The sequence below is a fragment of the Oncorhynchus nerka genome, linkage group LG20 (genome assembly GCF_034236695.1).
Source record: "Oncorhynchus nerka isolate Pitt River linkage group LG20, Oner_Uvic_2.0, whole genome shotgun sequence".
Lineage (NCBI taxonomy): Eukaryota > Metazoa > Chordata > Actinopteri > Salmoniformes > Salmonidae > Oncorhynchus > Oncorhynchus nerka.
Genome location: NC_088415.1, coordinates 14235084 through 14250133, shown reverse-complemented (window position 1 = coordinate 14250133; position 15050 = coordinate 14235084). Strand labels below are relative to the sequence as shown.

General features: G+C 42.0%; 1 protein-coding gene across 1 annotated transcript; it reads left to right on the top strand.

Moving 5' to 3' along the window:
- Positions 1-5202: 5202 nt before the first annotated feature.
- Positions 5203-15050, top strand: comta (catechol-O-methyltransferase a). The gene is made up of 6 exons (XM_029621433.2): positions 5203-5676; positions 11352-11523; positions 11729-11846; positions 12248-12441; positions 12606-12737; positions 12848-15050. Exons 2-6 carry the CDS (start codon positions 11353-11355, stop codon positions 13025-13027), a joined length of 795 nt encoding a protein of 264 aa, XP_029477293.1. The 5' UTR covers positions 5203-5676; position 11352; the 3' UTR covers positions 13028-15050.

Sequence of the window (15050 nt, the reverse complement as noted above, 5' to 3'; positions counted from 1 at the left end):
TTCATTATAACGATCTCAATATGGAAGAACTTGGGTGATTGATTGCAAAAATTCCCGGTCAGTGCTATCCGGGATCCTTGGCATGCCTGCCCTAAACACAAACCTTAACCCTTTCCTGGTGTGTTTACGGACATATTCAATCAATCCTTATCCCAGTCTGCTGTTCCCACATGCTTCAAGAGGGCCACCATTGTTCCTGTTCCCAAGAAAGCTAAAGTAACTGAGCTAAACGACTTCTGTCATCATGAAGTGCTTTGAGAGACTAGTCAAGGACCATATCACCTCCACCCTACCTGACACCCTAGACCCACTCCAATTTGCTTACCGGCCCAATAGGTCCACAGACGACGCAATCGCAACCACATTGAACACTGCCCTAACCCATCTGGACAAGAGGAATACCTATGTGAGAATGCTGTTCATTGACCACAGCTCAGCATTTAACACCATAGTACCCTCCAAACTCGTCATCAAGCTCGAGACCCTGGGTCTCGACCCCGCCTTGTGCAACTGGGTACTGACGGGCCTCCCCCAGGTGGTGAGGGTAGGTAACAACATCTCCACCCCGCTGATCCTCAACACTGGGGCCCCACAAGGGTGCGTTCTGAGCCCTCTCCTTGTACTCCCTGTTCACCCACGACTGCGTGGCCACGCACGCCTCCAACTCAATCATCAAGTTTGCGGACGACACTACAGTGGTAGGCTTGATTACCAACAACGACGAGAAGGCCTACAGTGAGGAGGTGAGGGCCCTCGGAGTGTGATGTCAGGAAAATAACCTCACACTCAACGTCAACAAAACAAAGGAGATGATTGTGGACTTCAGGAAACAGCAGAGGGAGCACCCCCCTATCCACATCGACGGGACAGTAGTGGAGAGGGTAGTAAGTTTTAAGTTCCTTGGCGTACACATCAAACTGAATTGGTCCACCCACACAGACAGCATTGTGAAGAAGGCGCAGCAGCGGTAAAACAATGAGTGCCCGAGTAGTGCAGCGGTCTAAGGCACTGCATCTCAGTGCAAGAGGCATCACTACAGTCCCTGGTTCGAATCCAGGCTGTATCCTAACTGGCTGTGATTGGGAGTCCCATAGGGCGGCACACAATTGGCCCAGCATCGTCCGTGTTTGGCCAGGATAGGCTGTCATTTTAAATAAGAATTTGTGACTTTCCTGTTTAAATTTAAAAATTAAAAAGAAAAATTAAACAATAAGGAGACTGTATACAAGGGGTACTGGTTCCAGAGTCAATGTGCAAGAGTACAAGGTAATTGAGGTAATATGTGCATGTCGGTATTGGTAAAGTGACTTGGCATAGATAATAAACAGAGAGTAGCAGCAGGGTGTGTGTGTTGGAGTGTCAGTGTGGTATGTGTGTGGTTAGAGTCCATTGAGTATACATTGAGCCTGTGCAAGAGAGTCAGTTCAAAAAAGTATTATAATAAAATAAGGGTTCAATGCAAATAGTCCGGGCAGCCATTTGATTAACTGTTCAGCAGTCTTATGGCTTGGGAGTAGAAGCTGTTAAGGAGCCTTTTGGACCTAGACTTGGGGCTTCGGTACCGCTTGCCGTGCAATAGCAGAGAGAACAGTCTATTACTTCGGTGGCTGGAGTCTTTGACAATTTTTAGGGCCTTCCTCTAACACCGCCTGGTATAGAGGTCTACCCTCTATAGCACCTTGCGGTTGGATGCCGAGCAGTTGCCATACCAAGCGGTGATGCAACTAGTCAGGATGCTCTCGATGGTGCAGGTTTAGAACTTTTTGAGGATCTGAGGTCCATTGCTAAATCTTTTCTGCCTCCAGAGAGGGAATAACTGTTGTCATTCTCTCTTCACAACTTTATTGGTGTTTTTGGACCATGATAGGTTCTTAGTGATGTGGACACCAAGGAACTTGAAGTTCTCGACCCGCTCCACTACAGCCCTGTCGATCTGAATTGGGGGTGTGATTGGCCCTCCATTTCCTGAAGTACACGATTAGCCCCTTGGTCTTGCTCACGTTGAGGGAGAGGTTGTCCTGGCACCACACTGCCAGGTATCTGACCTCGGTGATCAGGCCTGCCATCGTTGCGTTGTTGGCAAACTTAATGATGGGGTTGGAGTCTTGTGTGGCGGATGTGTTGTTTCCTACCATCAGCACATGGGGCGGACCATCAGGAAGTCCAGGATCCAGTTGCAGAGGGAGGTGTTTAATCCCAGGGTCCTTACCTTAGTGATAAACTTGGAGGGCACTAGTGTGTTGAACGCTGAGCTGTAGTCAAGCATTCTCACGTAGGTGTTCCTTTTGTCCAGGTGGGAAATTGCAGTGTGAAGTGCAATAGAGATTGCTTCATCTGTGTGTAACCGTTGTGAAATGGCTAGCTAGTTAGCAGTGGTGCGCACTAATAGCGTTTCAATCGGTGACGTCACTCGCTTTGAGACCTTGAAGTAGTGGTTCCCCTTGCTCTGCAAGGGCTGTGGCTTTTGTGGAGCGATAGGTAACGATACTCATGGGTGACTTGATGTGTGCAGAGGGTCCCTGGTTCGAGCCCAGGTTGGGGCGAGGAGAGGGACGGAAGCTATACTGTTACATGTGGATCTGTTGGGGCGGTATGCGAATTGGAGTGGGTCCATGTTGTCTGGGATGAGGGTGTTGATGTAAGCCTTTCATGGCTACAGTTGTGAGTGCTACAGGGCGATAGTTACAGGGCGACAGGTTCCCTTGGCGTTCTTGGGCACACAGACTATGGTGGTCTGCTTTAAACATGTAGGTATTAAAGACTGGGTCAGGGAGACGTTGAAAATATCAGTGAAGAAACTTACCAGCTGGTCTGCTCATGCACTGAGTATGCATCTGGCCCTGCAGCCTTGTGAATGTTAACCTGTTTAAAGGTCTTACTCGCATCGGCTCTGGATGGCATGATCACACAGTTGTCCGGGAACAGCTGGTGCACATATGCATGGTTCAGTGTTGCTTGCCTCGAAGCGAGAATTTAGCTCGCTCGTCCGGAACAGCTGGTGCACATATGCATGGTTCAGTGTTGCTTGCCTTGAAGCGACCATTTAGCTGGTCTGGTAGGCTCGCGTCACTGGGCAGCTCATGGCTGGGTTTCCCTTTGTAATCCGTTATAGTTTGCAAGCCCTGCCACATCCAACGATCTTCAGAGCCAGTGTAGTAGGATTCGATCTTAGTCCTGTATTGACACGTTTCCTGTTTGATGGTTCATCGGAGGGCGTTGCAGCATTTTTTATAAGCATCCGGATTAGTTTCCCACTCCTTGATAGCGGCAGCTCTAACCTTTAGCTCAGTGCGGATGTTGCCTGTAATCCATGGCTCTTGGTTGGAATATGTATGTACGATCACTGTGGGGACGAAGTCATCAATACACTTATCAATGAAGCCGGAGATTGATGTGGTATATTTCTCAATGCTGTCAGATGAATCCCAGACCATATTCCAGTCTGTGCTAGCGAAATATTCCTGTAGCTTAGCATCCGCTTCATTGGACCACTTCCGTATTGAGCGCGTCACTGGTACTTCCTCTTTTAGTTTTTGCTTTTAAACAGGAATTAGAAGGATAGAGTGATGGTCAAATTTGCCAATTGGAGGGCAAGGGAGAGGTTTGTCTGCATCACTGTGTGTGGAGTAAAGGTGATCTAGAGTTTTTTCCCTCCAGTTGCACATGTGACATGCTGGTAGAAATGAGGTAAAACGGATTTCAGTTTTCTTGCATTTAAGTCCCCGGTCACTAGATTAGCATTTTCTTGTTTGCTCATGGCCTTAGAATTTCAACTTCAATGGGGTAGGTAGGTCCCAAGGATCCCGGATAGCACAGACCAAAAATTCTCTGGGCCAGTTTCAAACAAGTTAATACAGAAAATAAACTCCCTGACTGTACTCATTCAATCTGAAATAACCTATGATTTGAAAACAGACCTAAAAGTTAGCTTAATAACCATGGTGACGTCCAGTCAGTCACTCCTGTGTTCTTGTCCAGGCAGAGACATCCCTGCAGCACTTCTCTCTAAACATGCCACAGAGACTTGACTGAAAACCGTAAACGTGGAAAACCCTTGACCCCGGAAGACTAGGGCTAACATACCAACCATGACTGTTGAGCTCAGCAGCCCAGTATTACTTATGATACTGGCAAGTCCTGTACTCTGCAATGGGCTGTAGTTATATAGAGCACATAGCTTTATAGTTTATGTTTATTTTTTGTTGTTGCTGAGAACTCCAACTGATATATTCAGTGGACTGAACAACAGCAAAATACAGTGCTATAGATGGTTTATTAATCAGAATAATGGAATAAGGAAAAACACTGGGACGAGTAGCTAAGTAAACATGCAAATGTCAACCTGGAGTGCAGTATCATAGGATAATACATCTACTGGCCACAAGAGGTCACTGTTTAGCCTGGACTAGGCTCAGAATAAAATATCAATAGTGTGTGTGTGTGTGCGTGTGTGTGTCAATATCACACAAGCAATAAGGCTGCCTCTCTTCCTACCGATATGAGTAATGTGGCAGCTTTATGAAAAACCTGGATTTATCTCTCTATGCTGCTGATAATGACAGTATTATTATTTATTACAGGTGAAAATGCACTACAATGCAGCATATTAGTTCAATAGAGATTACTATCAAGTGTAGGATGTGTTGTGCTATCATGTTTTAGAGGCAATCTCACAAAATAACAGAGTGTGTTTTTCCAGTGTGTGGGGATGTGCTAGCTGGGAGGGAGCATCTGTGTTCAAGTGTGATGGAGATTGCTGATGGCAGGTACAGAGAGAGAATGAGACTGTGCCTCTCCACCCTCTGGCCCTCCTGGTAGAGGCCCATAAGGTCAGGCAGGGTACGGTGGTCTGCAAAACAGAATCCAGGGACACTTACATGGAACTGACATTGATTCTATTTTAACCATGTTTTCATATTTTATGTTTCGAGACTGTTTTTCTTTTCTTCTAATTTTGTTGTAATAATGAAGTGTTATTCAAGCTCTTTCCATTCTGGCATATCCTGAGTATGACAAAATGCAGTCCGTACAGGGTGTAGTTCTCCTGCTGCTCTCTCTTGGTATATTTTACAGAATATGTGAATTACTGTAGAAGGGGAGGGTGGAGAGGGGGAGGGGCAGAAAGCGAGAGATAGGATAGGAAAAGAGAGACAGGAGCATGGCAAGAGGAAGAAAGAGAGAGATAGAATAGGATGACAGAGAGGAGCATGGCAAGAGGAAGAAAGAGAGAGATAGAATAGGATGACAGAGAGAGGAGCATGGCAAGAGGAAGAAAGAGAGAGATAGGATTATTGCATGATTGGCTAAAGAGGGATTTAAAACTCTGCCCAGTTGGCTGTTGATTAGCCTTTCTCTCTTTGTGTGGGTGTGTTTTGGGGCTTATGCTATGTCACTGTGTGTGTGTGCAACTGAGCCAAGCTCTGCAGTTTGACCTAAAGCTGCACATTCCTTTCAGCTCACGTCAAATCTGCCTGGGAGAGTAATAGCGAGAGAGTACAGAGCGAGAGAAAGAGAGAAAGAGAGAGAGTGAGAGAGTACAGAGCGAGAGAAAAAGAGAAAGAGAGAGTGAGAGAGGAGCGTGCCCCGTAGTGCGGTGGGGGACTTAAAGGGGAAATAGGCAACAAAGGATAAGAGGTTGTGGAGAAGCAGCTCTTAGCGTGGAGACATCAGCAGGAAGTAAGATATGGCTCTATTGGAAATTATGTTTCAGAATTATGTTCAACAGTTTGTCTGTCCTTTCATTGTTGTGTTAAATTCCATGAAAAGCCATGGTGAGATTGCTTTCTGTGTGTGTGTGTGTTGCTGTTTTGAAAATGTGAAAAATGTTAACTTGAAACTCCCCCCACCACAATACCAGTATTGTTTGTGGTGCTTTGCCATGACCTGAAATAAGAGGGCTTACTGACATCTGAGAACATGTATAATATGTTAGTGTAGAATTACTTCAATTCATATGTATATATTAAATATAGATATATTTTATATTGCATGAAATATATTTTTTTTCTTGGTAATTTGCAGAGCTAAATATCTTTACTTGGCCATGTAATGAAGTTTGAACATGCCTTCAACCTCCCCCAAAGAGATTAGGATAAAATCATCACATGCTTTATTATCCGTGTGTAAACTAATATTGTCTCAGCTGACAGATTCACTGCCTGTCTGCTACTGCTTATGCTATTGCTGCTATCTCATCTACCTGCTCAGTTCAACGTCTATTTTCAATTCATATTTGTTTGAGTTGTGAACTAACGTGAATTCAAGGTGAAACCAACAACAAATGTCCCCATGTCATTGGATTTAGGTTCAAAGTTGGGTGGAAAAACCCCCCGAAATGTCCTTATGTTGATAGATTTCTTTGTTGTTGAAATTACATGAAAACAACATTGATTCAACCCGTTTTTTGGCCAGTGGATGATAGCGTCTTTAATTCACCGTGTGAACATTTCTCAGGCACCTCTATTGTTCTTTTGAAGTCGTGGGCTCTTAAGTCCTCAACAACAACGGAAAGGAAACTCCGGTCCAAAGTGTATTGCTGCCTACTAATTAGGGAGGGTTGTAAATGGGACTAATTTGTCAACATGTTGCGTTGTTGTTCTATATTGGCCAAACCCTGATATTTCCTTACACAATTTGACACATTTTAGGAAAATTAGGATTTTCTGAAACGGATGCCACAAATGCTCAAGTCTAAGGTCATCAATCCTTTAAAAATAATTTACTGAAGTGATATGATTAATCATTTTGATCACAATGTAATTTCCCTTCATTTAAATTGACTAACACCAAGAGACACTAGACTCACCAAATGACCAATGGAATCCTCACATTTATGACATACTAAAAGGGTGTGATTAGCTAATCCTTTTCTTTGTAGACCCCTCCTCCTCAGATAATAGTTTGCCACCGGAGAGAATGCTCAAGGTCCTTACATATCTTTGTATTCAGTGATTTTTAAGGTGGTAACACTAATGACATAAAACCGAGGGACACACCATACTAGTAAAAAAAGTATTTTAATAGCCTTTGTTTTTATTGATATATACAATATATTAAATATGTTTCCTCACTGTCTAGCCTTCAAAATAGTATATATATATATATATATATATATATATATATATAAGGCTGCCTCTCTTATAAATCCCCAAAATATGTCACCACATCTCTTCACATTACCAGTGGGACAAGCCAACCTGCTAGCCCCCAGTAGTTTTTACAGTGTATACAAATAGATGTGTTGCAGTAAAAAGGACGTACATGTTTTAAATAACAGTTAAATTAAGCGGAGAATGTATTATTTGTAATGTTTTTGTCATTTTAAAGTATTTCTACATGGTGTCAAAGTCAAGCATTTACCACCGCAGTTCAAGAATGACCCTATTTACTTTACTGTTACACGGATCTTAACCCTGGGCTTGAAGCCAGTTTTCACATAATACGTGCAGAAACAGCACATCTAGAACCAAGCAAAACAATTGCACCATTTCCTTCACATGCAAGGAAAGTGCTGACTGTGGTACATTCCACATTTTTCTTACTTTCCAGCAGCTCTTCCTACTGCAGTTTCATTTGAAATTGATATTTTAGTTCTATTTCATATTTAACCTTTATTTAACTAGGCAAATCAGTTAAGAACACATTTTTATTTACAATGACGGCCTATGAACAGTGGGTTAACTGCCTGTTCAGGGGCAGAACGACAGATTTTTACCTTGTCAGCTTGAGGATTCGATCTAGCAACCTTTCGGTTACTGGCCCAACACTCTAATCACTAGGCTACCTGCCACCCCAATTTAATTGAGTCTACAGAGGGTTATTAGAAATTATTTATGATTTTATATGTGTCGTGTACTGTTGGGATTCATAGGAGGAGTTGAAAAATATTAACCAAATACCAGTGAAGCACCATTCAATGCCAATAGGGTTTTATTTATGATATTCATAATTCATGAGGCTGTCTATTATCTTCATGCACAGTACTGTAGTAATCTTTACTAGCATGCTGTTCATCTTAACTATACATGTTCGACCACCATGAAGTTAGATTCACTCTGCTACAAAGGCCAGTGCCCTTTTCAAAAAGTAATGACTTTACCCTTTTTTTTTGTCTTCCACCCATTTTGAGGTTGATCAGTTACACTGTAAAAATAAAAAATAAAAAATCCAACTTAACCAATTGCTTAATCTGTAACGGTCATCGTATGAAGGAGAAGAGGAGGACCAAGGTGCAGCGTGGTATATGTTCATATTTATTCAAATGAACACAGAAATAACAAAAATAATAAAGAGAAACAACCGAACAGTTCTGGCTGGTGCCCACTAAACACAATAGAAAAATGTCTACCTAAATATGGTTCTCAATCAGGGACAACGATAGACAGCTGCCTCTGATTGAGAACCATACCAGGCCAAACATAGAAATAGCAAATCATAGAAAAACTAACATAGACAACCCACCCAAGTCACGCCCTGACCATACTAAAACAAACACATAATAAAAGAACTAAGGTCAGAATGTGACATAATCAGCGTTATTCTGTGAGTTGAGTGTACTTCAAATGGACAAGAATTTGAGCTAATGTGTTGTTTACTCAACAAACTATGCTCGAAGTGAGCTGAATTTGAAAAAGCTTGTTGCGTAAAATTACAAATTCATGTTTGCCTTTGGAAGGTTAGGCAACACGGTATGTGGTTCAGCTATATGGCCAAATGCTGAGCAAACTCACAATCTATTGAAGCTGGTTGCCTTACAATTGTACGTTAAATCAACAAACTCTGCTTGTTGAGTAAAATTGAAAATGTATGTTTGCTCAAAACCACACCCAACATGATCATATTTCCCAGAGCATGCTCTATTGCAGGTTGATTTTCATAATTGTTTGTTTCAATACCTGTGTTTTTGCATTGGTTGATTCATCTTATGGAACATAAATAACATACATTTTTCTAAACTAATCCAATCCGTTAGTAGTTTGACTTTTTCCATGTGTTACTGAGATGGCTGTTCCAGTTTATATGATTTAGGTCATCTCAATAATCATAATCAATCATCCCTACCCTGGCAGTCATTCTCAATGCGGGTTACGGGTGATAAAAATGTTCAATTGTTGTATATCTTCACCGTTGGATTCCAATAGGAGTTACACATCACTTTGCAAGCCAGCATAATGTGACTAACAGGCTTGATGTGGCCTGTAAACCTGGAGTTTCAGACCACTGTGTTAGGGTGTAACTAGGCCTTCAAAGAAAGGCCTTATGATATACACTACCTGTCAAAAGTTTTAGAACACCTACTCATACAAGGGTTTTCCTTTATTTGGACTATTTTCTACATTGTAGAATAATAGTGAAGACATCAAAACTCTGAAATAACATATATGGAATCATGAAGTAACCAAAAAAGGGTTGAACAAATCTAAATATATTTTATATTTGAGATTCTTCAAATAGCCACCCTTTGCCTTGATGACAGGTTTGCACACACTTGTCATTCTCTCAACCAGCTTCTCAACCAGCTGGAATACTTTTCCGACATTCTTGAAGGAGTTCCCACATATGCTGAGCACTTGTTGACTGCTTTTCCTTCACTCTGTGGTCCTACTCATCCCAAACCATCTAAATTTGCTTGAGGTCAGGGGATTGTGGAGGCCAGGTCATCTGATGCAGCACTTCATCACTTTCCTTCTTGGTAAAATAGCTCTTACACAGCCTGGGGGTGTGTTGGGTCATTGTCCTGTTGAAAAACAAATGATAGTCCCACTAAGCGCAACCCAAATGGGATGGCGTATCACTACAGAATGCTGTGGTAGCCATGCCCGTGCATTGAATTCTAAATAAATCACAGACAGTGTCACCAGCAAAGCACCATCACACTCCATGCTTTACAGTGGGACATACACATGCAGAGATCATCCATTCACCCACACCATAACACCTCCTCCTCCATGCTTTACAGTGGGACATACACATGCAGAGATCATCCATTCACCCACACCATAACACCTCCTCCTCCATGCTTTACAGTGGGACATACACATGCAGAGATCATCCATTCACCCACACCATAACACCTCCTCCTCCATGCTTTACAGTGGGAAATACACATGCAGAGATCATCCATTCACCCACACCGCGTCTCACAAAGACACGGTGGTTGGAACCATGAATCTCAAATTTGGACTCAAGACCAAAGGACAGATTTCCACCAGTCTAATGTCCATTGCTCGTGTTTCTTGGCCCAAGCAAGTCTCTTCTTATTGGTGTCCTTTAGTAGTGGTTTCTTTGCAGCAATTCAACCATGGAGGCCTGATTCACAGTCTTCTCTGAACAGTTGATGTTGAGATGTGTCTGTTACTTAAACTCTGTGAAGCATTTACTTGGGCTGTAATTTCTGAGGCTGGTAACTAATGAACTTATACTCTGCAGCAGAGGTAACGTCTTCCTTTCCTGTGGCGAACCTCATGAGAGCCAGTTTCATCATAGCGCTTGAGGGTTTTTGCGACTGCACCTGAAGAAACTTTAAAAGTTCTTGACATTTTCCACATTGACGGACCTTCATGTCTTAAAGTAATCATGGACTGTCGTTTCTCTTTGCTTATTTGGGCTGTTCTTGCCATAATGTGGACTTGGTCTTTTACCAAATAGTGCTATCATCTGTTTACCCCACTACCTTGTCACAACACAACTGATTGGCTCAAACGCATTAGGAAGGAAAGAAATTCCACAAATGATCATTTATGAAGGCACACCTGTTAATTTTAATTTATTCCAGGTGACTACCTCATGAAGCTAGTTGAGAGAATGCCAAGAGTGTGCAAAGCTGTCATCAAGGCAAAGGGTAGCTGTTTGAAGAATCTCAACTATAAAATATATTTTGATTTGTTTAACACTTTTTTGGTTACTACATGATTCCATGTGTTATTTCATAGTTTTGATGTCTTCACTATTATTCTACAATGTAGAAAGTAGTCAAAATAAAGAAAAACCCTTGAGTGAATAGGTATTCTAAAACTTTTGACCGGTAGTGTATGTAATGTAAAGAGTTGAATTTTACACTGGGAAATATCCAAATAAGGTTGAACAAATTCTCAAGTTGAATTGTATGTTCACTCAACTTAAAATTAAAAGTTGAGTGAACATTTCAACTTGAGAATGTGTGTTGGTTCAGCTATATTCTCAAATGTTGAGCAAACTCACAATCCTATTGCAGCTAGTTGCCTTACAATTGTAGGTTGAATCAACATATTATTATTGTGTTGTCGCTACAGAGGCCTGCTGAGGACAAACATAGGGAAACAGTACCCTAGTGTGCTCTCCTATAACAGTGTGTCTGGTCTTTTCCTCCCCAGCATGTTGCTGTCTTTCCTGGCTTTCTGCTGTGGCGGAGCAGCTGTTCTGTATGCCCTGTACTCCTGGCTGATCCCTGCAGCTGTGCAGTACAATGCATGGTGGGCCCTGCTCTGGCACGACACCATTGTAGAGAGGGCACTCAATATCCTCACCCGATCCACCCGACCCCAGGTGACCTCTCAGACCTTTCACCCTTTGGAACTCATGTTTACTCAGTTACATTCACTCGTTGTTTAATGCAGAAAAGTGATAGAAGATGAAGATATCATAGCTTCTATAAAAAAACATCTTTCCCCTGTATTAATATCAGAAGTTTCTTCTGGTCTGGTTCTTTGTTTCTTCTCACACAAACCCTCATTCTCCCTCTGATGCCCAGCGTCTTCTGAGAGCAGTTCAGAAGAAGGCAATCAAAGGAGACCCTCAGAGTGTCATCTCTACTATCGATTACTTCTGCAGGCATTCTGAATGGGCCATGAATGTGGGAGATGAGAAAGGTATTGTACACCTTGTGTTCTGCTTTCACGTGCATTTCCTGGTTGCCTCCTCTCTCAGTGTGTTCTTACACACTCTCTTGAATGTTGACCTGTGGATTCTTCCCTCCCTCTACAAGTCTATCTTGTTTTGTGAGAGAATAGCCTTAAGACTTATCACAGCTCAGTCATGAATGTACTGTTTCTCTGGGTCAATAAGACATCTGCATGACTGCACATGCATAGAGGGGTACTTGACACACACACATGTGCCAGAAGCACATGCCACAAGCACAGGCAGTCAAATAACCGGTTACTTTTGAATATATACTGGTATGTGGTAATATGCCGTAAGTTACCTAGGAAACTACACAAAGAACTGTGTAGTTATGTTAGTCACATTATTGTCCTGTCTGTGTATTTAGGGGCCATCTTGGACTCTGTTGTGTGCGAGGTCAGTCCATCCACTGCCCTGGAGCTGGGTACGTACTGTGGTTATTCCACTGTTCGTATTGCCCGCCTGCTGCCCCCTGGCACCAAGCTCATTACCCTGGAGTTCAACCCAGACTATGCCGCTGTGGCTCGTCAGATCATTGAGTATTCTGGGCTCCAGGACAAGGTGAGGGTGCTATGGACAGACGGGCTGAATTCAATAGAACACACATTGTGATCTTTATGAATGCTTAAACATTGCTCTGGTGTGTTGACTGAATTCCAAACAGGTACACAGTAGACAGAGTCAATCATATTTATGTTATTCAAACTCCCATGATGTTTTGGCAGATTTGTCTGGTGGAAGGAGCCTCAGGAGATCTAATCCCCAAGATGCAGGAGCTATTTGGGATTAAAACTTTTGATTTTGTCTTCTTGGACCACTGGAAAGACCGCTACCTGCCTGATATCAAACTTCTAGAGGTAAAAAACAGCTGTATATGTCTGCAATTACCCTGTACATGTACTGTATTACTTTGCATGAAAATGAACAGCAGCCAATTCTTCCCTTCTTCCTTTGCATCTGTCGTCAGGAGTGTCAGCTGCTGAGGAAAGGATCCATACTGCTAGCAGACAATGTCATCTGTCCTGGAACCCCTGACTACTTGGAGTATGTCAGAAACAGCCCCCGGTACGAGAGCAAATATTTCAAATCCCACCTGGAGTACACTAAAGTGGAGGATGGCCTGGAGAAATCTGTGTTCTTGGGATAAAGACGTGACAGGCCGTGGTTCATATTCAATAACACCTACCGCACCTATGTTCATCCAGTATCTTTGTTTACTTACCTACTGCCCATGTACACACTAAGGAGTGGCACTGTGAAAGCAAAACATCTATTTGAAAGGCTCTGTGCAATTGGGATCCTTGGGACATCCCTGGTCCATTGACGGGTGTATTGTCCCTATTCACAAAGCCTTTATTTGATGGTTTAAAACTACTTAGTGTTGTGTAATAGGAGTCAAACCAAGATGAATAAAATCAGGAAGTCATCTTATTACCATATTTCTGATGTGATTACAGTAAAATGCAGTGCTTTACATTATATTCTTTATGCTTCACATTTTGTAAAATTGTTGTATATTACATGTTAGTCATTTAGTAGACATTTATACAGAGCAACTTACAGGAGCAATTAGGGTTAAGTGCTTTGCTCAAGGGCACGTCGGTCGATTTTTCACCAAGTTGGTTCCGGGATTCAAACCAGCAACCGTTTGGTTACTGGCCCAACGCTCTTAACCGCTACACTACCTGCTGCCCTATAAATTAATTGATCAATTGTAAACCTTGCTTGTCAGGCATCAATTGTTTAATACTTGCAAGATTTGCTGAACATTCATATTTTTAATGATGGATTTTACTCAGATTATTTTGAACCCATCTTTGTAATGTTTGGAGTTGTGATGATAATGAAGATATTGAGAACAACGGACAAATGCTTAAATCCAATGAATGTCTTTATTAACATTGCAAAGGATGGGTTGTGCTCAGACGAGTACCTTGCCAAACCTACATTTGACATCTCTCTAACTTAAACAACATGTACATCCTAAGATCATTACCGAATTTATCATTACAAAAACATTGGGTCAGTTACAGTGCCTTCAAAAAGTACTCATACCGCTTGACTTATTTCCACATGTTGTTGTGTTACAGCCTGAATTCAAAATCAATCAAATGGATTGTTTTTCTTACCCATCTACACACAAAAGTTCATAATAACAAAATGAAAACATGTTTTTAGAAATGCTTGCAAATGTATTGAAAATTAAATACACAAATATCTCATTTATATAAGTATTCACACCCCTGAGTCAATACTTTGTAGAAGCACCTTTGGCAGCGATTACAGCTGTGAGTCTTTCTGGGTAAGTCTCTAAGAGCGTTCCACACCTGGACATTTTCCTAGTATTCTTTACAGAATTCTTCAAGCGCTGTTAATCATTGCTAGACAACTATTTTCAGGTCTTGCCAGAGATTTTCAAGTAGATTTATGTCAAAACTGTAACTCGGCCATTCAGGAACATTCACTGTCTTCTTGGTAAGCAACTCCAGTGTGGATCTGGTTTTATGTTTTAGATTATTGTCCTACTGCAAGGTGAATTCATCTCCCGGTATCTGGTGGAAAGCAGACTGAACCAGGTTTTTCTCTAGTGTAAAAACTGATCTGAGTTGTGTTGGTAAAAGGACTGTATCTTGCTGTAACTGTTGATTTGAGTTAGGGCGTGGTGCAGTTCCCATTAGAGATTGTGGTTTATTATTTCAGTTCAATTGGTGAAGATAATGATGACAGATGATAACATGGTTGAGGATGTAAGGATGGGATGGTTACTTGGTCATAAGCATCCAAATACACAAAGGAAAGGGTTACAAGAGAAAAGGTGTCTTGTAGCAAACCACTTACAAACAGAAATGGTAAGATCTGCCACACTGATTAGTGACAGGTGTATGAAGGAGCTGGAGTCCCTCCTCTGCTGGATTGGACAGGGGTATAGTGGTTGGTGATAGGGTGAGGGGACTGTCGGTCAGGGTAGGGGCAATTAGACCACATCTAGGGATTTGCCTGTGCTTAGCTCCATTCCATTTCTTTTTTATCCTGAAAAACTCACCGGTCCTTAATGATTACAAGCATACCCATAACATGATGCAGCCACCACTGTGTTGAGAATATGTAGAGTGATACTCAGTAATGTGTTGTATTTTCCCAAAATTAAAGACTTACTGCCTTGTCTCTTT

Bases quoted from the DNA above. Each gene is read 5' to 3' on its own strand.
- comta (XM_029621433.2), top strand. From the start codon at position 11,353: ATGTTGCTGTCTTTCCTGGCTTTCTGCTGTGGCGGAGCAGCTGTTCTG. The intron at 11,847-12,247 runs GTATTGTACACC...CTGTGTATTTAG, and splicing joins GAATGTGGGAGATGAGAAAG to GGGCCATCTTGGACTCTGTT. The intron at 12,738-12,847 runs GTAAAAAACAGC...ATCTGTCGTCAG, and splicing joins CTGATATCAAACTTCTAGAG to GAGTGTCAGCTGCTGAGGAA.